Here is a 26190-nt window from a genome sequence, read left to right as displayed (position 1 = left end):
TCATAGAGACAGAGAGTAGAAAGGCTGCTGCCAGGCTGGGGGTCATCAATGAACAGGTACAGAGCTTCAGTTCTGCCAAATGAAAAGAGTTCTGTGGATGGATGGTGGTGACGGTTACACACAATGTGAATGCACTTAATGCCACCGAGCCACACACTTAAAAATGGTTAAGATGGTACATTTTGTGTTATGTGCCTTTTACCGCCGTGTCTTTTAAAAAATGTTTACTGAGCCTCCACCGTGTGGTGGGCCCTATGGTGGGCAGTGCTGTGCACACGAGTCATGGGTAGATCAGCACACAGAGAACACGATGCTTCCCAAAGGCCTTGACGATGACAATACAGGATAATGCTTCCAGCGAGGGGCTGGGAAGTGATAGTTCATAGTGGGGGCTCATGGAAAGGCCACCGGACGGGAGAGGTCTGCATGATGGAATGGAACCAGCCTGTGAGAGTCTGTGTCCAGAGCTGATCACACCAGAGACGACAGACAACACAGAAGCCACCAAGGGGCTGGTCAGAGAGGAGGGAGACGGGGGTGCAATTCCAGGCCTTGATACCACAGATTTTATTCCCCACACAATGGAATGTCACCGCAGTGTTCTGAGCAGGGAAGGGATGCAGGCTGATTATTCAAAGGGCCGCTCCACCCCTGGGCCGCTGTCCCTGCTCACCCCGCCGCCCTGACAGTCCCTCCTTTCCCAGGCAGCTCCATCCCCACAGTGCTTGCCCTTCAGGGGTTCAGGTATGTTCCCTCCAATGCCCTGAAGAGCACAGCCATCGATGGTGGCTGTCGAGCCTCCACGGGCCCTGCTCTCCCTGGGAAGGAGCCCACCCCGAGGCATCTGCCCTCTACCTTGTGGGCGCCCGCTCCTCCACCAGAGGCTCCAGGACCTTTGCATCATTCTTCACAGGGCTCATACCTCAGAGGTGGAAGCATTTCCTCTGCCACTAACCAAAAAAGGTCATTTGACCCCAAAGCACTGGCTTCACAGATTTCCAGCAGAAGCCGGGCAGAGCTGACACATGGTCTCTGCTCCATGTGATTTCCAGGAAAAGTTTCACCAAATCCATAGCTGCCCTGACCCATACATGCTGTTCTCTGACATTTTTTTCTTTCTGACTTTATAAAACAGCTGGTAGATTATTTTAAGTTTCAGGAAACGGAGGAGTCCCCTGCCAAATGGATCCTAAGCTCCTCAAGGGCCCAGTGTCCTTCTGGTCCCCAGCCTTTGACCAGACTGACACCCCTCAATGCCTGCTGCTTGTCTGGGGCACCCTTCTGAAGACCCCCCACCTGTGGTGGGCTCAGTAAGGCTCACCTCCAACTCCCAGGCCTGCACCCTAGAGCATCCACGACGGCCACAGAACATGGCTAACTAAACCGCAAAGTGGCTGCAAGATCCCTTTTCAAGCTGCTGGTAACACAGCTGAAGCCTTTAAACAGTCTGCAGAGGGAGGATGCAGTGCCCACGGCAACAGCTCTACCCCACTGCCCTGGCCCCCAGCAGGCTCACCGTCAGTGAGGCTGTTACTGTGCCCATGAGCTCCTAGGACTTGGGGGAAGGAGGGACAGCTGCTTTGAGGCTCGTGGGGGATGGTCATCCAGGGAGGAGGAGTTGGACTTGGAGCCCAGGTTGCCACTGTCCCCGAGAGGGGTCCCCAGGTGCTGATGGCAGACTGAGCCCACCCCCGAGAGGACTTGCCCCCAGAGGGGCACTCACCCGCCCTGGGCCCGTCTCTGACCCCCAGGCTCCCTCATGCCCTTGGGTCCTCCCGCTCCTGGCAGAGGGACGGCCGGCCAGCTCACAGGGACTCACTGCAGGTCTGTGGTGCAGGCTCTGCACTGTGATTTCAGGTTCTCTGGCACCTCGAGGGGGAGTGGTGGGCAGGCCCGAGGCCTGGCTGGCTCCTGGGCAAGCGCCCTTTGTCCCAGGGGAGCACATTTCATTTTATTCTGTACAAGTCAACGAGCATCCCCCGAACACCTGCTGCACCCCGTGCCCAGCGCCAGGGACCACGATGGGAACACACCTGAGGATGGCACAACCCCTGTTCTCTCGGAGCTCTCAGGCCCACTCCACACACGTGCTGGCTGAACTCAAAACAGAGGTTCCCTGGATGCGGACCCCAACCCTCAAGCCCCAACTTCTTCCAGGAGGAGCATGAGGCCTCAGAGGACTTGGCTGTGAGATGCTGGAAGACAGCCCCCGCTGCATCTGCCAACTCATAACCCAGGAGCCAGAGCTTCTGCCCGAGGCCGAGGCAGCAACAGGGAGGGGAGACTCCATTAGCAATGCTCTGAGGGGCAGGGCTGGGCTCAGGACCAGCTTCTCTTCCCGCAGGGAAGGCTAAAAGGTCACGATGCTTCAAGGAGGTCAGTCTCCCTACGTAACAGGAGGCCATCGTGCCACCCACCACACACATCCTTAGCCACACAACACACACCTCAACACCCCTACCGACACAGGCAGACACACGCAGATACACACATCCCAACACACACATGCATCAATGCACCAACACACACGACCACACGCCGCACACCTGACACCTATATCAACACACACCCCGCACACCGTTACAGACACCTCAACACACACACCCTACTAGCGTGTGTCAACACACAAATATGCACTCCCCCAAACCACACAGCCACACCAACACATCTGCAAACCCCGATCCGACACCCTAACCACACGGCAACGCCCGCACACACGTACTGAGCTTCGTATCCCAACTCACCCTCACCCGTACACATCAATACACGTACCCGGTGCGTGCACATCCACTCCCATCCCAGTACACCCACGGCCCCCCCCCCCACCACCACACGGTAATACATCCACCCTCGGCAACTGCATCCAAAAAATTAAAGTGCCTTACCCATACTCACACGGCAACACCAGCCCAAGACGGCACGACCACTCACACACCAAGTCATATCCCCACACAGACAACAAACATTCAGACACACGCTAGCCTCCCGACGTACACACACAGTCACAACTGCGTGTTGAATGCTCTATTCCCAGAAGCTAGGGTCAATTTGAACCTGCTAAACCCCCTACACCCACGACAGCAGACTCAGCCCCCCAGCTGATCCCGGGTCCCTCCCTGGGACCACCCTAGGTGGGTCCAGGGCATAGTCACAGCCCAGAGCATTCTGCTCGGCGCGGCCAGTGCGAAGTGGCCGCTTGGTTCAGTTTTTAGTGCCACCAGGAGCGACAACAAAGAACCCGGCAGCCCCTCCTCTGGAAGGCTTCCCAGATGAAAACTCTGCCTCCTAATTTACACCTCGCAGGACGGTGCTGACCGGGAAGGAGGAACACAGGAGCCTCTGCTCTTTCTCTTCATCTACCCGTGGGGGCTTCCCCGCTCCTCTCTGGAAAGACTCAGTGGCTGGGGAGAGCTGCGAGCTGGCGCCAGTCCTGTGCCTCTGCCTCCTGCCCTGTTCTCTGGCCCACCACCCACACCCAGGACACCTTCCAACACTGGCCTGCGCAGGAGAGCACGGAGACAGAAACAGGACCGGCAGAGCGTGGTGCAGCCAGGAGGGACGGGGGAACTGAGACTCGGGCAAGCTGCACAGGAAGAGAGCTGGGTCCTCTGCAGCAGGCCCTGCTCCTGGGGCCCCATCCTCTCTGTCACCCTGGGGACACGGCCGCCAGACACTTGTGACTCGCTACACATGTGACCTTGAGTAGAGGTTAGGAGATCCCTGAAACCGCAGCTTTGGGGAGTCACTTCTAAGTCTAAGTGCGCAGCTCGGACCCGGTCCCGGGTCGATCCTCAGCAGAGCTCAGCAAGCGCAGGGCCACCCCCTTCCTTGCTTCTTTTCTGGAAAAGATGCGAGGACAACCTCCCCCGAGACACAAAGAGAGGGAAGGAGTACTTATCTGAGCTTCCCAGAGCCTGTCCTAACAGGGCTGATCTTGGCCAGTGTGGAGCGGGAGATGGGGCTGGCGAGCAGGGCTTCTGCTCTTGGCTGCATTCACCCCATCCCCAGCACGACCCAACAGTGGAACTAAAAGGCCAGAGGTCAGACAGACATGGCTAGAATCTCAGCTCCACCACTTCCTAGCTTTGGAACTCAATACAGTTTACACGGCTGTTGACAGCCTCTCCGGCAGACTGCAGGCTCTAGGACACGGAAGCACAGAGAGGCTAAAGAGCCCTTGCTGGATCTCACAGCTCCTGAGGGCCAGCACTGGAGCCTTCCACCATGACCGCGACACTCTCCACTTCCTGCAGCCCTGCCAAGTCAGCCCCCAGGAGGGGAAGAGCAAACACTGAGCAGCACTGAGTGAGGGGCCCTGGCAGTGCCTCTCCAGTGGCAGGACCCTGTCTCCAGGGCATGCAGGCCCCAGACAGGGATAGCCGGTGGGAAGGTGCCCGGTGGGAAAGGAGCTAAAAGAGGGTGTTCCCAGCCCCACCGGGCACACCGGGCCCCTCAGAGATAACACGACCTCACTGGCTGCTCGAGACTCAAACACAGATTGACAAGAAATTCCCAAATCCTTAGAATCTACAAACCCTAGTTCTCTGCTCAGTGGATGAGACCCTTGAAAGTTACCCTCAGGCCGTGGAAACATTTGGGAAGGGAGAGGAGAGGAGGGGAAAAGCAAGATGAAAGGGGTCTCAGAGTCTTCTAGACTTCCCCACCTCCACTCCCTAGGCCCCAGGGAGGGGAGTGAGCTGCCCAAATAGCCCAGCAGGGTGGGTAAAGCCTGACTGTGTGTGGAGGTCAAGCTCTGGCTGAAGTATGTGCTCTGCCCGGAGCCGTTTCTTAAACATTAGAAAATGCACTTGTCTCTGGGTTAACAGCCTGGCTTATGATTATGACGTTTTCATTCACAGAAAATAAAGGGCAATTGAGGTCTGATATGTACCAGAAGAAATTGTTTCCACTCATTCTCATAGTGGGTCTGTATTTAGTTCATGACCCACCATCCAAAAAGAAAACTGGCACTGTCTGCAGTGCCCACCATCCTCTACTGATGCTGGATATTTTGACATATGAGGTGGGTACAGCCCTCCCCTCACTCCCCCGATCCCCAATGACTCACCTGATCCTCTGTGGGACAGGTATGGACAGTTCTGAAGTCAGGTTAGCTTGGGTAAAATGCAGAGAGCCTCTTTCCCAGTCTGACAAGCTCTCACAGGTTCTACCTGCAGGGTCCGAACAGGAGTCCACACTCCACCTGACACCTGACTCGTGCCCTCCCCCTGCCCAGGAACCACTGGCGACAATGACAGGGTGGTCAGGGCAGGTGAGCTGGAGCCGGGAGCCTGCCCCGCACTCCCTGGTGTGGAGCTCCACCCGGCCTCTTCCTGCTGCCCCCCTCAGGGCTGGCCCCTGGTGTGGGGTGACCAGCTGCCAGGACATACATGCCACAAAGCTGCGAGCCCGACAAGCTCCCATCTCGCCCCCTTCTTGGCCTGAGGGGCTGTCCTCAAAAGCACCAGTTGGACTCTCCCCAGGGCCTCTTCTGCAGCAAGAAAGTGACTTCAACTCCAGTTCACAGCCAGGGAGAGAGAGGACAGCCAGCCGCAGTGGCTGAGCTGGGGGTGCTTCCCCAAGAAGTCACCGAATTGGCCAGATCCCACAGTGGGAAAGAGTTACCTGCCACAGGAGCTACTGAGGTGACTGAAGAGGTCCCGTCACCCTTTCAGGTCCCTTGGGAACAAATGTGGACGCCAAGGCAAGTGCGTCTCCTCCAGCCCTGGGGCGGCCCTCCCGTGCATCTACCCCTCTTGTGAAGGCCTTGTCCCGGCTCCCAGGCTCTGGGCCTCTGGGCACTGCGATCTATCCCTATCATCCTTGAATCTCCATCATCTAGCACATTGCTCGGTGTTCAGAACCTACTTAATAAGCATTTTGCCCTTGAATGAAAAAACGAATTAATGAATGAACAAATGAATGAATTTATGAATGAACAAATGAGTCACCGAGTTGCTTGGTGACAGGGAACTACCTTAAGGGAGACAGATTTCAATATAACCTTACGAGGAACTTTCTCGGTAAAATCTCCAGCACTGAAAGAAATGACCTCAAGACACAGCACCCTCCTGGGTAATACACATCTGCAGCTCCAGGGCTGCCAGCCTGTGACCTGAGATTCCATGTCTAGGAGTTCCACTTAGGGAAATAACTGTGCAGATGATCAGAAAGATTTAGGTGCAGAAATGAAAAAATGGAAACAGGTTTTCTGCTATGCTCAGTAGATCACCAGAGGCAGAGTTTCCCCTTTGCTTCTCCAAATTTCTAATATTTCCTCAAGGAACATACTATGTGTATGAAGCTTTTATAAAACGACAGCTATTACTACAGAACAGGAGTGTGCAAAGGATAGCCCATGGGACAAATCCTTCCGTCACCTGTTTTTGTAAATAAAGTTTTATTGGAAACCATCAAGCCCTTTCATTTATGGCAGAATCAAGTAGTTACAAAAGAGCCCACATGTCCTGCAACACCTAAATTATTTATTATCTGGTCCTTTACAGAAAAGTTTGTTGATCCTTGTGTTGAATATTCAATGGAAAAAATATGTGACATATATTTAAGTAAAAACTCTATCATATAGAAGACTGTGCATGCGGGCTTCCCTGGTGGCTCAGTGGTTAAGAATCCGCCTGCCAATGCAGGGGACATGGGTTCGATCCCTGATCCGGGAAGATCCCACATGCCGCGGAGCAACTGAGCCCATGCGCCACAACTACTGAAACCCGTGCACCTAGAGCCTGTGCTCCGCAACAAGAGAAGCCACCGCAGTGAGAAGCCCACGCACCGCAACGAAGAGTAGCCCCCGCTCGCCACAACTAGAGAAAGCCCGTGCGCAGCAACAAAGACCCAATGCAGCCAAATAAATAAATAAATAAGTAAATAAATACATTTATTTAAAAAAAAAAGACTGTGCATGCAGTATGGCCCTTTTTTGTGAAATACAACTTCAAGTGCACAAAAAGGACTGGGAAGGAATGGACTAAAATGTCTGCAGTGGCCATCTCTGAGTGGTAAGGGCACATATATTTAAAAATTATTTTTATTTGTATTTATCTGTATTTTCTCAATGTCCAAGATGAACAAGAATTAATGTAGGAGAAAAATAACAATAATGTCATTAAACAACAAAAATAGCAACAAAGAAGTCAGTAAATGTCCCTCTAGAAGGAGACCAAGTGGCAAGGGTTTGAAGTTCACTCATACAGGACATTTCAGAGGTGGTCAGGCCCCAGCTGCCAGGGCTCCCCTCACTCAGGGATTATTTTATGTCACACAGCAACTTTGCTGAAGGATCACTACAATTTTTCAAGGCAAATTACTTTAAAAAAACACACACACAACCCTAAAACACCTATTTTAGCAACAAATTTAACAGAATATATTTAGCAATAAAGAGAAACATGTACCTGTCTTGGTCTTCAAGGAAACAACCACTGCACACATTTTACATTGAACTAAACATAAGCAAGTTGGAAATTTTCCAAAATACCTCTCAAGATGATTGAAGACAACCAAGGGTGTCCAAAAACCACGATGACAACCACTGAGTTAAGAGTTTCGGGACATTACGGCAATGAAGAGACAAGAGCGCCACGGGGAGGGGACCTGTTTCGTCGTACATCAAACGGCTTTGTAACTGAGGTCAAACCAGAGGGAAGAAACTGGTGTCCGCCTAAGTCCCAGCCCAGCAAGGCACCTCCCAGTGGAGGGAACGGATCCTCTGTGGCATCCTCTGCACCCAAGGCCCAGAGTAAAACATCACAGTCTCCCCAAGGTGTGCCCTGCTCCCAGCAAAGGCTGAAACATGAACCCACCCTTTGAAGGCAAGTGACGAGGCAGGGAAAGCCAAGCCCACCCACTACCCACTTCCTCCTGCCAGCACCTGGCTGGGCACCCCCAAGAGGAGGGCCGGACCAGCCAAGGAGTCAGCTTGTGCTGTGCCTCCCACATCTCTCAGACACATGTCACATGTCACACAAAACCCCAAGGCTCACAGCAACAAAGAGGTAGGTCCCCCAAGAAGCCAGGCCCTGGACAACTTTCCCTTGGTGGGAAAAGAAAACAGGCCCAGGCACGTGAATTCCACCCACCGCCGCCCCTGCGCACAGCACAGCTCCCTTAATGCCTTGGCCCACCCATCAGGTAGCCGTAGGGAGTGTTCAGGCATGCACCGTTTTGGAGTTCTGCAGCGTTTTTTGAAGATGTGGATCAGGGAGAGGATGGTGGCAAATCTCTGTGCTTAGCTCGGCCCTGTTTGTCACCAGCCAAGCCACCCAGTTCTCCCTCCTGCCTCCCAGCACATATTAGAGGCACAATATTCATTTCTTACATTATGTTAACAAGCCCCATTATTCCAGGGTTGTCTCGGTAACTAACCAGGACAGCCTTGGCTGGCTCCACACCTTTGCACCCACAGCATACCAGGACTTAGGTGAAAACAGTAAGTAAAATGCAATACAAAATAAATAAATGGAAATACAGTCCCAGGAAATTGAGTGCTCTCCTGACAAAGAAAAGCTACACCAGATCTGGCTCAGAATTAAGTGGAGAAGCCCAGCAGAGAGAAAAGCCACGTGCACACCGAGGAGGACCTGCTTTAGCTTCACAGCTCCCAGGGGACCCCCGAGCCCTGCTCAGGTGCCTCGCCGCTCAGGTTCTGCCCAAGAAAAAAGGCCCAAAAACTCTGCCCAAGACCTGCTCCCCTGAGCTCTTTAGGGAGGGCCCACGGCTTCCTGAGAAGGGCTTTCCAGATGGCGCCTGGTGGCAGCACTGCCAAACTCCACAGCTTAAGTAAATGTTGCCGTCGCCCCGTCCTGCCAGGAAAAGGCATGGGGGACCCAAGGCTCCTCTCAGTTGCTGTGACGCTTGCTTCCTGGAGAGAACAGAGAGCCCACCACCACCTGCCCCGCACCCTGCTGGGGAGCCCCCTTTCCTGAAGCATTTGCGAGCCTCACTGCACCCCCTCGTTCCTCCTCAACACGCCAGCCCGGCCCCCACAGGCAGGGGAGGCGCTGTCGCATGCCAACAGAGGAGGGGGAGGTGAGGAACCCAGAAGGGTAGCAAGCAGGCCCAAGGGTCACAGATGGCAAAGGTTCCAGCCCAATCACCACAAATTTGGGACGTCTGCACAAATCCAGTCTCCTGATCTCCGCAGGTGTTTCTCCACCCCTACCATCAACGCTCCAAAACAGCTCGACAGTTATGGGAGTTAGGGCTCACGCCTCTTCCAACCTCACAGGCTCAGAACGCTGCAAAGTGCTTCCAACACGGATCTGTCCCAGGTCTCCCTCTGCTCTCCATCTCAACATCCCCAAGTATCCCAGCGGTCTCCCCCTAGAATCCAGGGGAATCTTGTAGGCCAGTAAAATAGGAGGCTTGTTGATGCTTGTCCCTGTTTCCACCCCTGAGACATCACGGCCACCTACTAGAACTTCCTTAAGCAAGGAAGACCTTCCTGCTTTACCCTCTCAGGAGTGTGCTTCTTATAAGGGGGCACAGAGCTCCATGCCAATGAAGGGATTCGAAGGCACAAGCAGCCTGATGGAGAAGGGGTCTGGTGAACCCAAGCTGCCCTGCAAACAGAGGCTGTCCCTGCTCTGCAGCAGCGGCCGCTGGCCGTACTGACATATTGGGCCTACGTTCCCAGGTACCTGATGGCATAGCAAGAGAGTGGGTGGATGAAAGGTAGCTCATGACACCTGCTTTTGACCAACAGACAGAGGTCACACTGTGGCCATTTGCAAAGCAAACTGCTAATTCCAGCCCCAACACACCCGAGGTGGTGGCCAGGACCTGAGCCCGAACCTCCCATTCCAGTTAATGGCAATCACGCAGCTAATGCTTCATGCTCCATTTTGAAAATTGACTGTTTAATTCTTTGCCTCATTGTAACCTGTCCTTAGCTAATCCGTGTTTTTCTTATTACCATTAAATTTAGATTTAAATGAATGTTTGTTCCTTGTGTTAACATGAGTACAGAAGGAGCCCACCATGGGCACCTCGGGCTCCCTGAGCTCTCCGGGCAGGAGCACAGCATCCGTAGGAGCACAGGAGGGACATGAAGGTGGGCAGAGAGGGGCTAAACAAAAGCAGGGCTCAGTGACCCTGCGGCAGGAACCGATCGCTCAGACAGAAGACGGTGTCCTGGTAATCTGGGAATCCCCAGGAACGTAGAGGAAAGAGGCTTCGCTTCTGGGATCTCGTGTCACACATCTTTTATATCACACTCCCAATCTGAGGACTTTCAGAGCCAGAACGATTTCTCTCTTTCTGAAATGCTAAGTAACAGCACCATCGGGCAGCCCCGTGGAAGTGGGATTTACAGCTCCGCGCAAAGGGGTGAGAGAGACAGCCAAGGCCCCAGAGTGGCACTGAGTGTTCCCAGGCACAAGACAATCAAAGGGCACAGAGTAATGGGAAGTTTATAAAAAGAAGCCGCTGTCAGGCATCCGACCCCCACACAGGAGGACGGGGAGGTGAATCAGCATCTGAGGGCTACTGTTCCCCAGCTCCAGCGCCATGCCCGGTGGGCGGACCGCCCCCAGATCCAGCGGAAAGGTGGGAGACCAGAGGGAACCCACCTGGACCCCTGACCTCTGCCCCACTGGACACGCCCCAGGAGCCAGCCTGAATCTGGCCAGCCTATTAGCCCAGGCGGGGCCAGCTCCCGGGAGGCAGGGCCAGCCAGCATCTGCCCAGGCAGGGCTTCAGCACACACAGCCGAGCCTCCGTAAATCTCCACAAACACGGTGGCCGCCTGCACACACTTCCACATCGGGACGGAAAGGCTGCATATGGCGCTCAGTTTTAACAGCTGAGCTTTAAAAAAGTGCAGCTTTTCATCTCACTGAACCAGCTCCCAAATTAAAGGGTGGGGGAGGGAGAGAGAGGGGGAAGGAAAAAGGGGAAGCCAGAGTGGGCAGGGGGAACCTTCCATGCTAAATTTGATTTACAAGGAATTCCAGACTAGTATCCGCTCAAAAGTTCCCCCTGGAAAATGAAATAACGTTCCCTGTTTGTCATCCCCAAGTTTACTAATTTCAAGTTTTTAATTTCATCTTTTAAAAAATAATTTTCCTTTCTTCTGTTTTTAATAAAAATGAAGGAGTCTATCAATGAGGAAATCACTCACATGCCTTAGATTGGGTTAACGATTTTTAAGCAAATTTTAAATGGGATTATTGTTTTCCAAAGTTCTGCTCAGCAAAGAGATTAGTGGCCACAATGCCCAGGGGGCGTCCCCTGGTCCTTTTAATTCCCTGCCTGGAGGTGGAAGGTGCTGGGAGAGGAACGGGAGGGAGAAGCCTGATAGGGCAGTTTTCCTGGAATTGCCTGGAAACTTTTACTTTCTGTTTCCTCTGCTGATAATGATTGTCTTCGCCTCTGCAGCCAGCTCCCCTCTCCCCCTCCCAGCCCCCTGTTGCTGCATGCCATCCCCAAGCTCCAGTATAAAGTTTGGCTTTTGCAGCAGGAAGCAGCTGGGCCAAGCAACCAGCGAATGATAATGACCTCAGAAATCTGCTGTTCGCTCGGCAACAATAGGGTGCTCAGTCTACTGGAAAATTGTGTTCATCAGCTAACTCTGCTCAGTTACTAATTGACATTGCCAAATATTTTAAGAACAATTGGAATGCACAAGCAAAAAAAAAAAAAAAAAAAAAGAAGATCTTAATCCTCAGACTTAAATTTTTTCTTTTTCTTTTTCTTTTTTTCCCTTCTTTTGGGTGCCCAGATTTGTTTGTGCGGAGCAGGCAGTGGTTATCGTGAATGGGGGCAGGGAGGAGGAGCCACATGAGAAAAAGAGGTGGAAAAGAAAGAAAATCTATCATATCACTAGACACCCGATGTAAATGCAAGGGAGCCCTGGATAAAGGCCTTTGATGCTGTGGTCAATGGGCCAGCACAGGATGGAGACCCAGCATTTCAGGAATGCAGCTCAGGCAACAAAAGAAGACCCGGCAAGGCTTCCAGCCCAGCTGACCAAATAATCCTTGTCCATCTCAAAATATGATACCAGAAGGAGTAGGGGTTAACAGTATTTTCATCTTTGCATCTCTTCCTGGCTTTCCGTTGATCATGTAACTTAGCCGACTTTAATGAACAGAGGGTCAACACATTCAATTACCCCTTTCCCACCATCAACACTTCAATTAGCCCCTCTCCAAAATTATGGGGAATGCAGAAGGTAACTGCCCTGTTGTATATAATGAACAGGATCGTTTCTTAGTACATTAAGTTTTAATTATTCTGACCATGATTTCCAAAGCAAAATCTAAAGAAACAGAACTTTGGTCATCTTCTGACTCAGGGTAAAGCTCGAATTGGAGCACAGTCTTAGACGAGATTTTAGGGAAAGATGCAGAGATTAATGCCATCGGAGCATTTGCACGCGAGCCAGAAATGAGGGAGCATCAAAACAGCTGCCCCACTTTCTAAATGTCATAAAAGAGTAAAATTTATAAGCTGCTGCTTTCCAAATAGTTTCCCTTTGCATTGTACACGGAGGAAGAAATGACATCTACTATGGTGTGAAATTACTGGTAAGTCAAATCAACAACAACAACAAATATAAAACAAAGGGGAAAGATGGGGAAGTGATCTGTGTGACTGGTCTTGTCCATTTTCTGTTAGAAAATATGACCTCTCAATTTGTCAAAGGTCCTAGTTTTCACAGTTGATCTTAAGCTTGGTTCTCAGCAGTTTGGAGAGCCAAAGAACAAACACATTTTCTGGTTCACTGGAATCATTTTCACATGTTCACTGATTCAAACATTCTTTTGCTCACATAACAAACAGCTGCATCCCACATTAGCCTAGCCAGTGACAGTCGCCCATCTCGGCAATAACTGTTTGATTGCAAACTTGACCCCTTCTTCGTCTCGGTCTGAGCAAGACATTTTTAAACAGCCACTCCGTTCCAATCCTCCTTTGCAAAGAATTACATCTGATAACAAAGGACGTCTCTGCCACTCATTGTAAGCCTTCTTCTGGAGATCTGTTCTAAGAGGCTCTCTGTAAAAAGGTTTTTTATGATGAATTCAGAACTACTATCATGTTAAGAGCAGCGATTTATAAAGAAGAATTCATTGGTTAAGATCTGAAAAAATAGTTTCTCAGGCCCTACTGACCCAGTTTTCAACAAAAAAAGAATCAAGTGATGCAAATTAAGTTTTAAGACATTGTTATGCAGTCTGAGAAATTTGTAAAACCGTGTTTTTGCAGTTATTTCTTAATAGAAGCCTTAATAAGTACTTCTTTCTTTACTTAAGGGCTTAAAGATTTTTTTTTCTCCCCTTCACCTTGCAGGTTTCTCTCTAACAGGTAATAATAAAATACCTATTGTGTCAAGATTTTTATTTAAATGCTTATTTTAATCACACTTTATACAAGTCAGACTTGTTGAAATAAGAGGGAAGACTAACCCGATTTGGTTAAGGGTCCTAATCCCAGGAAAACCTGAATGGCCCAGGCGTGCGGCTGATTTGGGCTGCATATTGGTATGCCATCAATTTTCCTACTTAGAAAATTATGGAAGTGTCTAATTTGAATATGAAGAAAACAAAGAAGTCAACCAGAAATGAAAGAATCAGTATTCACAATTGTACAATACATCAATGAGGGAAATAAAAGTGAGAAGATAACCACAATTCAAGTATAATTCTCCTTTGAGTCCCAAGCCCGGTTGGTTCTTTTAGGCAAAAGGGGCTTTTTTCAACAGAGTATTTAGAGATATGGAAACAACAGAGATAGGAATAGCATGAGGCTATCACTTGGCCAGAAGGTGAGAAAAACACGGTAAACACGTCATTAATAGAGCCGAACATTTGGTGTCAGAATATTCTGCTGAGACCTTTTCATTTCAGCAGGGCTGGGAGAGGGAGGAAAATCTGTCAGTGTTAACTCCACGTCACTCCCAAAACTTAGGAAAGCCAGTATGCGCTCTGCTTTCTGCCCCAGAAAGGTCCCAAATCCCCAAAACCGTGAGATGACACTCCACAGGGAGAGGGGACCTCCTCACAGGAGGCCAGAAGTAATCCCTCCGACAGTAGGACACCTGGCACTTTGCTGCCTTCGTGCACAAAGATCCATCTCAGAATCCCCGCCGTCAGGCGGTGACACTGGAAAACCCTTCCCTTGCAAGTTCTGGGCGGTGGTCACTCCAGGCAGTGTGGCCTAGCCCTCCGTGGTGCTGGAGCTCCTCATTAAACTCTTCCAGAGCGTCTCACTGAAGTGAACTGCAAACAAGGCTAGGACTCCAGGTGGAGACAGTGTGTTTCATGGGTGTTGAAGCAGCGGCATTAAGTGCTATCGGAATCTTTGGAATGTGCAGTGCAGATTTATGTGTCTTAACAATTCTTTACTGGTTTGTAATAAGCCACCAGACTCACACTTCAATACTAAGTTTGTCCTAGAAAAAGGGTACACTGAAGCATGACAATAACAACACAACTAAGCTGGCATCTACTTAATAAGTGTAGTGGTGAATTGCCTCTAATACTGAAATATTTATCGAAACTGAGAAGGGAAAAAAAAGGGGGGAAAAACTTTTTTAAAATTACCCTCAACAGTGTGCTGCCACATCTTTAACGGTGGGCAATGCAGTGCCTTGAGGTGCCTCAAACTGTCTTTCATTTTCTAGACTTAATGGCTGATTGCAGAAATCAATGTTGCCATTAGTAACAGGGTATTTGTTATGGCATGATTTCCTCTGTTGTTAGGCTGCAGAATGATTACAGTATTAGCGAGATGCTTTCTTTATAAAGGGCTAGAGATATAACTTTCAATTTACTGTCCATTAGTAAGGGGCTTTGGATATATGGATGAAGGCAACAAGCTTACCTGCTTACCTTAGGTAGTGATTTTAATTTAGCTGTCTTAGGCTAGTGAGTTTTTTTTTCTTTCTTTCTTTCTTTCTTTTTTTTTTTTTTTCCTCAAACTGGGCCAGGAAGCTTCAGCATTTCACAGACATTTTGATGACAGATTTTCTGCTTTGCTATTTTAGACCCCAAAGCTGTATCGCCCGTGTAACACAGTACAATTTAAGACATGAAGTCGCGCATCTGTGTTTCAAACCTCTGTGCTTCTCCAAACCATCGGAGGAGAATGGTGTGGTTCTTCAGGTTAGAGGGCACCTGACAGATGAGCCAAGCTGTACTTTTGAAAGGGGGCCGGAGACAGGTTTGGTCTAGGGAGAGGCAGTGAGGGGCCCAAATGACAGAATTATTATGGGCATATACTTAGGGGGAGAGACGGTGAGGGTCTGAACTTACACATTCACATCCACAGATGGAGCCAGACAGCAGCTCCCGGGTTCCACGGGTGATGGTGGACGGGGGTCAGGGCATGAAATGGGGCCAGGTAATCACAGGGGAGGGTAGGCTATCCCAGCTGGCAAACATAACAACTGGCCATCTCCACCACACGGGAGGAGGATCAGCTTACTTTCCTGGTGGCCAGTGTTCAAGGGAAGGTCAAAGAGTTGCAAAGATCGCCTTCCCTTGAGGCAGGGCAGACAGGCAAGGTCCACATACAGCACGACGCCACGGTGAACTCAGAGCTGACGCTGAAGGGCCGCGAGGACCCTCCCCCACCGGAGGGCCCTTGCGCCGGCCGCTGCTCCCCCATCTCCCCTGGCAACCTACCTGAGGAGGACGGCGAGGAGGGGTGTGGGCTGTCCTCCTGGGCGCTCCCGGTCTGCGAGAGCCCGCCTCCGACCCCGCTCTCCTCGGTGACGTTGGAGGAGCCGGGCGTGGTGGAGCGGCTCACCGACTGGGACTCCTGGTCACTGCCCGAGCCGCGCCGCTCCTCGGGGCCCCCGTGCAGCCCGTCCTCGTCGCCCTTGCGGTCCCGCTTGTGGACGCGGGAGTGCACGACCACCTGGTGGTAGGTGCGGAACACTCGGCCGCAGTCCGGGCACTCGGTGGGCTTCTCCTTCAGACTCCCGGGACCCTGCAGGTTGTACTCGAGAGCCTGGTGCAGCCCATGTGACAAAAAATCCCGACTGCCTTCCAAAGGGTCGAGCGCATTTGGCAGGTCTCTCGGATTGCCCGCTTTAACGCTGTGAACCAAATCAGCAGGCATTTTCTGCTTGGAGCCATCCGCTCCCACTAACACGTACTCCCGCTTCTCCTTATCAAACAGAACTCCGGCGTTTGCCAAAGTGTCTTCGTGGTTGCGCTGTAGCTGGTGCTCTTTAGACAAGAAGCCATGCTCCATGGCCATGCCCCTGGCCATGAGCTGCCAAGCCTGGTAGCTGTTCACGGGGTCCATCTCGGCAGCTTTCGCAGCTGCCTGCAACCGCTCGATGCAGCTGGATTTCAAGGGTGGCACAAGGTTGAGGCATCCCAGGAGGGAGTGCTTGTCGCCCTCGGGGACGCCGTGGGCCATGCTGGAGATGGGGGTCAGCAGCTTGCCCACAACCTCCTTCTCCTTCACGGGCATCTCGCCTTTGCCGTAGAGCTGGCTGGGCTCGCTCAGGCTGGCTTTGTCGGCGGCCATGAAGCCGCTCTGCAGGCAGGAGAGGTACCTGGAGTACAGGTTGGCATGGGCCTCTTGGGACATGCCGCCCATGGGCACAGGCACCTCGGCGTCGCTAGGGGATTTGTTCTTCACTGACAGCTTGTTGAGGTGGACCTTCATGTGGTTCTTCAGGAACCAGGGCTCTTTGAAGCGCCGGCCGCAGATCTGGCAGCAGTGCTCGAAGGAGTCTTTGTGCTTCCGCATGTGGCCCTTCAGGAACCACGCCTGGCTGAACACCTGTCCGCAAACCTCACAGCGGAACTCGTTGGCCGACTGCTCCCCCGCGCCGTTGGGGCCCTGGCCCTGGGCCGACTCAGCCGTGATGTGGGCCTTCTCCACGTGGCTGATGAGCTCCTCCTCTTGCGAGGCGGCGAAGTCGCACAGCGTGCACTTGTAGGGCTTGTGTAGGATGCGGATGTGGCGGTCCAGTTCCTCCCTCTTCTTGAACTTGCCCTTGCAGAAGGTGCAGCGGAAGCCAGCAGCGGGGGTCGCCGAGTCCTCCTGCACACTGGCCGGCTTGGGCGAGGGCACCGGGTTGGCCACGTCGGGCACGCTGTGGTTGGTGGGCAGGGCCAGGTTGCAGGCGGCCAGCGGGGTCTGCTGGGCGTGCGGCAGGGGCTTCAAGTCCGGCCGGGGCTGCAGCAGGCTGCTCTTCATCTGCTTGTCCCGCAGGATGGCCCTCTCCTCCAGCTCGTGCAGCAGGCGGTTCTCCTCGCGCACCCGCCCGCGCCCCTTCCCCAGGTTGCCCAGCTTGTGGGTCCGCAGGTGAATCTTGAGGTTCCCTTTCTGTGCCGCCCGGTGGTCGCAGTACGGGCACTTGAAGGGCTTCTCGCCGGTGTGAGTGCGCATGTGCAGGGAGAGGATGCTGTTGAAGCGGAAGCGCTTGCCGCACAGAGGGCACGGGTACTTGCGGTTTTTGCGGGCGTCGTCTTCGATGTCGCTCATCTGGGACATGATGCCCAGGTTCTGCCCGTTGAGGAACTGCTGCAGGTCCACCCGCCCGTTGAGGCTGGTGTCCACGTCCCGGCCCAGCTGGTTGGCCAGGAGCGCCATCTGGCTGCCCATGGGCTGGCCACTCATGGGCACGTGGGCCTTCTCGTCGAGGGGAACCGGGGTCTTCTCCTCTGGGTTGGGCCGCGGATGCAGCTCGGGGAAAGCATGGCTGAGCTGGGAGGTGATCTGGTGCAACTTCTGACTCATGGCATACTGGCCGTTGAGGACGGGGCTGCTCAGATGGGGCTCAGCTTCCGGCGCCGCCGAGGACACTCCAAGGCACAGACTGGCTTCTTCCATCCCTGAAAATAAAGAGAGAGTTCAGATCTGTGCCAGGTGCCGTGGCGCAGCGAATCAACAGCATCAGCTGGTGGGGAATTTGCATTTCATGCCTTACCTACACAGAATAATGCTAAGGAGTTATAGTCAAAAACAATAATAAAAAAATGAATTATTAAATGCCAATTATGCAATAGGGCACTGCTCCTCCAATTTGTTTTGGCGATAGATCGTCTTCCTTGTATTTTCTATTTACAGACTGCAATTATTCATTCACATTTAAATTATTAATGTTTTACCACTTTCAACACCTAATAACAAATCAAGGGTCTACGTGTTAAACTTTTCCTCCTCTCCCCCCTTGTAGCACCTGCACCTGTTGGTTCAGTTCAAAGTTTGCCATAGAGCAGAATAGCTTTAACTGCAAGACCAAACTGACTCACTTGGAACTTTTGTTTCTGGTTACTATATTCAATATGTTCGCCAGTCGGAGATGAAAGAGATTATTTTATGATTTGGCAAAAAAAAAAAAAAAAAAAAAAAGAAAAAATCCAACCCAGTGGCACGATATTTACTGGTACATATAATAAAACAAGATAATGTTTTGGGAAAAAATAAAGTAAAGGACAGGCTTTAGAACAATAAAAGGGATTTTGCTTTAGTCAACAAAAAGTGCAGTAATATCTCATTAAGCTGATTAGTATGCTGCTTAGAAACAGTACTAGGTGCTGTAACACATGATTATAATCATAAAAATCCTTCAGTGTTTGCAAGGAAGCATTAACGAGGTATATTAAATTTTAAGGAGACTGCAAGTAGCGGCTTTGCAAACCTCAGAGATTAAGATTTAACCCTTATGTTACGAAACACTGTTATTTTGTCATCTGGTAACTGTGCCCATCAAAAGCAGTATAAATTATCTCGTGATGGAATTTTAGTGGATTGTTGAGACTGCTCAAATTTGGGTAGGGGGTAAAGACTTACACCACAGAGCACGCTTTCCCTGTCCTTCAACTGGCATGATATCTGCGGCAGAGACTGTGATTGGGCTTAAAGAGATCTTTTATAGAACTAGATAAAAACCAATTAAAATCCAGGGACGATGCCATAGGAAGTCTCAACCAAGTTTGAGTGTTTTTAATAACTTTCCCAATATACAGTAATGAGTACAAATTGTACCTGCAGTATGTGTTTTGCAGAAAATTAGAACTCAAAGCTGTTTGTTAAACACTAACACTCAAAGCTGGTCTGCATAATTGGCTTTAATAGTCCTCTCTGCCCCTCTCCAGCCTGTGCAGAATGGCTGAAGCCAGGCCATTTGGGGCTGGGGCAGAGGGAACAGCTCCCTCCCCATCAGAGCATGTGGGGAGCTCAACTCTGACAGGCAATGAATCCATGCCTGGGCTCCTTCTATTTCCAGATCTGCCTTCCACTTGAAGGAGTCCAAATTTGTTTCCTGCCACTGGAACAGTTATTGCACATCCATCCCCTTTGTATCCCAATGTTTAGATGCGTTGGCCAGCCAGGTGGTCCAGGAGTACCGCTTAACCCCAGCCAGGACTGGTTGCTGGGCCAAGCGATTCCTCGGGGGGACTATGGGGACAGAGCTCAACTGTGGAGGAGGCACATTCAGCCCCGGTGGGGTCTGCTGCCTGTTGGGCTTCCTGCCAGGCAGACCATGCGTGGATGGAGGGTCTCCAATGGGAGACCTGACTTCCTTGGGAAGAAGACAGAGGCTGTGAGTCTGTCTTGCAAGAGAGGAGAAGAAAAAGACATGATGTTTATTTTCAGGAGTGAGAGAAACTGCAACCATGGTGCAGGGCTGACTGTCCATGAACAACTATACACACTCACACACACATACAGGCACACGGTCACTTGCAGTAAAAGAATGTTTCCAATTTCCATCTTTTCTTTTTGTCTCTGGTGGCAGTCTACACTCAAAAAAAAAAAAAAGAAACCATTTTGGAGCCTGGTCAGAAAGGAGTAATTTCTCACAGAGATTCTTACATTTGTTCAACAAACTTGCTGAGTTTCCACTGTGTGCCAGGCCCTGTCCTTGGCACTGAAGACTCACTGGTGGACAACAAGACTGTCCAGACCCAGCACTCATGGCACCCGTTGACCAGCGGGGAGGAGCAGGCCCAGTGTGAGAAGTTGCTGGGGCAGGACTGGGGCCTGGAAGGGCCCTGTCTAGAGCTGTTTCTCCACCTTCAAGTCCCATCCAGCTGCACTGGCTCCTCTCCTGAGCAAACATGGATCGTGACCCTGAAGCCACTTGGGAGCGCTCAGAATTCCACCCAAGAGCTCTGGGGAAGTTTGGAAAGTCCAAAGCCAACATGGATGGCCCACTTCCAAAGGCTGCCCGGTTGGCCAGCTCAGAAGACATGAATCCAGGAAGATGGGCTATTTTCAGGTTACTGCTGCTGAGCTGACGCCAGTTCGGCAGGAGGGAGAGGAAGCTGAATGTGCAAATACAGCAAGACTGCAAATCAGGTTGGATGAGCGGCATCAAGTTGAAGACCATCCCCCACCCAGTCACGCTGTGCAGGTGACAACAGCTCAACTTGTCAAATAATGAACATGGGGTATTTTCAGGTTAGGTTTGGATATGGAATTCTTTTATTATGCTCAAAAAATTTTTTTTCAGAGTCAACAAAGCTTTTTTTAACCCCCTTTAAGCCACCGGTCTTCAGGTGCCATTGTTGAAGAATGTTCAGCATGTTTGAGAATGTGCAAAGGCACAGGTGGCTCCTTCCCCCCAAGCAGGTCTCAACTCACATATCCCCTTCTCACAAAGGCCCTCCATGTCCACCTCGTCACAGAAAACTTAATCCCCGCAGCCTCTCTCTACACCATCACCTTACTTTCTTCTTCATGGCACTCCACTGGGGCAGTTTTCTTGTTGACCCTTTTACAGATGTGCTTTGCTTCCATGCGGGCAGGCTCATGTCTGCCTTGGTCACAGATAAAGCCTCAGGGCCTAGAGCAGAGCTGGCTCACTGTAGGTTCAGGACGTTCTAACTGAATGGATGAGTGAGTGAACAGACCCTATAAACACAGCCCATAAAAGAAGGCTAACCTGTAGTAGAACCACTTTCACTCCAACTTCATGGGATTCAAATTCAGCTTTTGCGGAAGTCCTTGAACACCCAACAATCCGAATCTGTCAGATGGGTCTTGGGCTCCCACCCAGAACCTGGGGCTCCAGAAACAGCCAAGGGAGAGCCACACCCCGAAACAAGCTCTTTCACTATACGTACCCACAGTGGCCATCTGGGCTTGGACCACTTCTTTTTTTTTTTACATCTTTATTGGAGTATAATTGCTTTACAATGGTGTGTTAGTTTCTGCTTTATAACAAAGTGAATCAGTTATACATATACATATGTTCCCATATCTCTTCCCTCTTGCGTCTCCCTCCCTCCCACCCTCCCTATCTCAGCCCTCTAGGTGGTCACAAAGCACCAAGCTGATCTCCCTGTGCTGTGCGGCTGCTTCCCACTAGCTATCGATTTTACGTTTGGTAGTGTATATATGTGGGCTTGGACCACTTCTGATGGCCCGGCTGCTGGCACTAGGAGACAGAGAGCCATCAACCCCTTCAGAACTCGATCATCCATCCTGGGATCCATGGGGGAACCCAGAATTTCAGCAGAGCTAGCCAGCTCACCAGGAGATGCTCCGAGGATTACGGCCCTCAGCCCCTCTAATGAGCCCCAGCAAAGCCTGTGCCGAGCCCCACAGTGAAGCAGGGCCACGCCTGGCGATCATCTCAGAAAGCTCTGTGAGACCTGACACCCTGTGATTCCACAAGTAGGTGCAGGTGCTGCCATGGGTCAGTCACAACCAATGCCAGCTGCTAGACTCAGAGCAAGGAAGGGGAGTGTGAGTTCTTGGAAAGAGCAAGGGGTAATTGGTGTGCTGTCCCTGGGCCAAAGCAGCCGAGGCAGGACGAGCTGGCCCCAGGCCCGGCTTGGGACTCGCAAAACCTGGGTCGGCCCCAATTTCTCCAGGCTTGACACTTAATTCCTCCGGAATTCATTTACCCCTTATCTCAGTCATTCAGTAAATGCTTGCCCGGGGCCTTCCATGTAGCTGCCCTCAAGGGCCTCTGGGTCCAAGGGGCCAGTGCAGGCAAGGCCACCAGTAACAGGGAAGCAATGAAAAGACCCCAGAGAGGCTGAATCCAAAGTTTAGAGAAAGAAGAAACCATTGCAGACGAGGTATAGAGAGGGGTGTGTGTGTGTGTGTGTGTGTGTGTGTGTGTGTGTGCACGTGGAGTATGACCATGTTGGGGGAGGGGCAGCGATTCCCTAAGTGGAATTCCTCTAGCAAGGAATACAAACGTGTGCCCTGGGAAACTAAGGATCACTTGTCCTACTGTTAAGGGATTGGATCCAACTGCAGCCCTAAGAGCTCAGGGGCTGGGAGGTGGGGCTGCCTGCGGGGGGCTCGGCGTTCTGACGGAAGGTGCCGTATTACTCCTTTTCCCCAGCCCTCCTGGAGCAAGCACGGGGAGAACGCCTTCTCTTTGGGACCACGCTGCTTCCTCACAGGCCTGCGATGAATGTGTCTCAGTGTCCCTGGCAGGGCCACCTGCCACAGGACACTCGCCTGTCCTGACAAAGGGGACAGACATACGTACCCACACGCAGCACTGCCCCGAATGGTCACTAATACCTGGGGGCACTTTATCCCAAGTACCCAGCCCATCCTTCATTCCCCAGCGCTGGCTCTGGAGCCGTCACCCTGTATTCCAGCAGGTGAAGGACCCACATTAAGAAACCAGGAGCCAGCACAGGGTGGGCCATGACCCTGGGCTTAAGGCCATTGCGCAGCTGGGACCTTCTGAGGAACCTATACTATGACTCATCTAACCCTCTCACTTAGGTAGGAAAACCCTTAGCACAATCAAAAGCAAGTAAACAAACTACTAAACACCGAGAACAGCTCACTCGGCCTTCAGCTCATGGGCCCAGCCCAAAGCATAGCAGGAAGATCAATAAGCCCTGGCTGACTGATGGAAGGAACAAATGTGTACGTAATTTTCCAAACTGTGGAGAGGCAGCTGGACGTCCTCACTGAGACTGGACAGGGGACACTGTGAACTGTCAAATCTGGTGCGTCATCCCTCCAACACAGAAACACTACACCTCCCACCCTAATCCTGATCTTTCCTGAGCCTAGGGTCATGGTGGGGCACCGGGGGACTCAACCCTACTGACAATATTAGGGAAGACTCAGGCTTGGGCCTGAGTCCTGGCCGCCATGGCATTCCTCACCGTGCACATGTGTGGGCCCACCTCTGAACACAGGCAGGGGCCCCAGCTGAAAACTTCTGAAGGCTAGAGGGTTTCTCCTTGAGCTGTGCAATTTCACATTTCATGAAGAGGGTATTCTCAGCATGTGAAACCCACCATTGGATGCACATTATCAAAATACATTCTGTCTCCTCACCCCCATCACTGCAGGTACAGTGAGCCATTCAGCTGCCTTTGATGGTGCTAATGGTTATTTTGATTTTGCATTTCTGCCTTCAAGACTATTTCCTGTGATATCAATGACAAAAGTTTTCACTTAACTCTTCCAATAGAGAACCTAATTGTATCTTTCACTCAAAATGAAATTTGAAACTATCAGGACACCAGAAATGCCAGCTGCTACGAGTCTAAATAAATTTTACACAAAAACACAGTTTCATTTTGCTAGCACAGAAAAAAAAAGTAATCTTATGAATAGCCCAAAAAATATAGATCTTGCCAGTAAGTTGCATGAAGGAGTTTTATCCTTATACCATGAAAGAGAATAGTTAGGAAATAAAATGACTTTCAAAATAACCATTTCAACTGGATTTTAAAAAATCAAATATTGTTGTCTAGCCAAGCACAACTAAATATTCCCTTTTTTTATCAACGGGGTAAAGGCGCTGCCTCAGAAAACTTGCAGGAGCCCCAAAGCCCCCAGTTGCTGTGCAAGGGGTGGGGCTTAGGTTCACAGCAAGGGCTGCAAACACCACTGTGGGTTTTACCCCAAAATCATATCACAGAATGCAATTCTGGCAGTAGGTGGACCTGTTTCCTGGGGGCGCAAATGACTCTTGGCCCTTCCCTACAACCCACCTTGCTTTCTTACACTTAGGGTAAGCAGTAATTAAGACAATTCACTTAGAATACAATGGCTTCTTATTAAATACCATTTTTCCAATTGTTGTAGCTCAAACTATTCAACCAAGGTTGTTATAAGCGTAATATGCTCCTGTTCTGAAATACAGAACACCAGACTACTGAACCTTTTCAGGGTCATTAAACAGCTGTAAACATTATTACAAAAATAAATCCGAGATTTCATGCTTACATTTTGGCCTAGAGCTTCCTATGCTGAGCAAGTACATTTTTTCCTCTCTTACAATCAACGCTGGTGACATTTGGGCATCCAAACAAATTACATCACAAACATTACTGAAGTGGGCAGGATACTGAGTGGTTTATTTACCAGATGATTAATAGATAAACAGGAGGGCAGCACAGGTGACCTGTTCCGTTTTGACTGATGTGTAGACAACGCTATGAGACAGGGCCAGAAACAGTTAAATCCTTGCTGAATTTATTAATGAAAATATGATATTCAAATAGGGCTGCAGAGTATGGCAACTGTGTAACCAGGAGAGTCAAGTTGGAGAGTATGGTCAAACACCCAACCTCCCCTTTTGGGTGGAATGTTGGCCAAAGAGTCAGGGTGGTCTCTGCCTCTAAAGGAGAGTGGAACTCAGCAGGACTGGCTTTGCACATGGTCCCCCCGAAACCCCAGGCAGCTTCCGTATTGTTGGGACAAGAGTTGGAGGACTTAAAAGAAGAAAAAAGAATAAAAAGTATCAGAAAGAGCAAGGCAAATACCCTATGCTAACACATATATATGGAATTTAAGAAAAAAAAAATGTCATGAAGAACCTAGGGGTAAGACAGGAATAAAGACACAGACCTACTAGAGAATGGACTTGAGGTTATGGGGAGGGGGAAGGGTAAGCTGTGACAAAGTGAGAGAGAGGCATGGACATATATACACTACCAAATGTAAAATAGATAGCTAGTGGGAAGCAGCTGCATAGCACAGGGAGATCAGCTGAGTGCTTTGTGACCAGCTAGAGGGATGGGATAGGGAGGGTGGGAGGGAGGGAGACGCAAGAGGGAAGAGATATGGGAACATATGTATATGTATAACTGATTCACTTTGTTATAAAGCAGAAACTAACACACCACTGTAAAGCAATTATACTCCAATAAAGACGTAAAATAAATAAAAACAAAAATTAAAAAAAAGTATCCTCTCTTTGAAGACTTTAGATGATTTCAAACTTCTCAAAGGCAAAGAGGTCTCTCCAACATGTTGGCTTTTGGAAAGGTTAGAGCTGGCCCAGAACTGAAGACAGACAATGAGCACATCAGCTGGGAGAGGAAAACATCCACAAACAGTTCTCCTGGTCTTCTTCTCAGGGTAGAGCAGACTTCTGGTCTGAGTTCCTGGCTCACTATCTGCCCACCTCACACAAAGCCAGGCAAACAGGGGATGGAATTAGAACAACCTCATGTGGAGTAGTTGTTAAGATTGTGGACTTGTCAGGCAGTGTGAACTCTCAAAAAAAAAATAATAATAACAACAATAATAATTGTCATCATCACCATCTTCACCGCAGCCCTCAACATCATCACCACCTACATCAGCCACAGGATCCTCATCCTTATCATCTTCCTCATATTCAGCATCTTCCTCCTCCTCTTCATGGCAGCATCGTGCACCAACACTGTGCTAGGTACTTACTTCACAAGTATCATCTCATTTAGCCTCACACAACCTAGGATGGTAGGTACCATACTAGTCCAATACTAAAAATGAGGAAACTGAGCCTCAGAATATTTAAGCACCACAAGGTCACATAGCTGGGAAGCCTGACTCCAGAGCCCAAGCAGTACCCGCTGCGGGGGAAGGCTGCCCCCTTGATGTCCACACCATGTTCAGTCTTGCTGGGCTGGATGCTGACAGATGCCACCTCCTTCATTTGCAAAACGTGTGGAAACAAAGGAAGCTTCAGCTTATGGGAAAGCTCAAAGGAAGCCAAGGAGCCAGAGCCCTCACAACCTTGTTTGTCTGGAAGTGGAAACAGATAGTACAGTCCAGAGAAAGCACCCCGGGGGCTGGCATGATGGGTTGGGTGCCGGAGGACACTGTGGGGCTAGAAACACCATGTCTCTCAATCGCTGGTTGGGGGGAGGGTCGCAGAAACATTTAGTTATATCACCTTGTTTTCTTAACATCCATAGGGGCGGATATTTTATTCCACATGCTCCTGTCCTGTGTCAGGTGGGTTATTCCCCCAACTAGACTGGAGTAAGAGGA

At 50.5% G+C, this 26190-nt stretch overlaps 1 protein-coding gene across 3 annotated transcripts in view; it reads right to left on the bottom strand.

The window, feature by feature from the left end:
- Positions 1 to 26190, bottom strand: part of ZNF536 (zinc finger protein 536) — a gene marked incomplete at its 3' end in the record, with an annotated part of 282752 nt that overhangs the window by 77119 nt on the left and 179443 nt on the right. For all 3 annotated transcript variants that reach the window (XM_082605813.1, XM_082605814.1, XM_082605812.1), the window contains one exon: positions 15648 to 17819. In XM_082605813.1, coding sequence (XP_082461939.1) covers positions 15648 to 17817 — 2170 coding nt within the window. In that variant the 5' untranslated portion in view covers positions 17818 to 17819. The remainder of the gene's footprint in view (positions 1 to 15647; positions 17820 to 26190) is intronic.

Source organism: Mesoplodon mirus (assembly GCF_964341445.2).
Source record: "Mesoplodon mirus genome assembly, chromosome: 19".
NCBI classification, from domain to species: domain Eukaryota; kingdom Metazoa; phylum Chordata; class Mammalia; order Artiodactyla; family Ziphiidae; genus Mesoplodon; species Mesoplodon mirus.
Note: the sequence above shows the minus strand (reverse complement) of the source record. Positions and strands in the feature narration are given on the sequence as shown.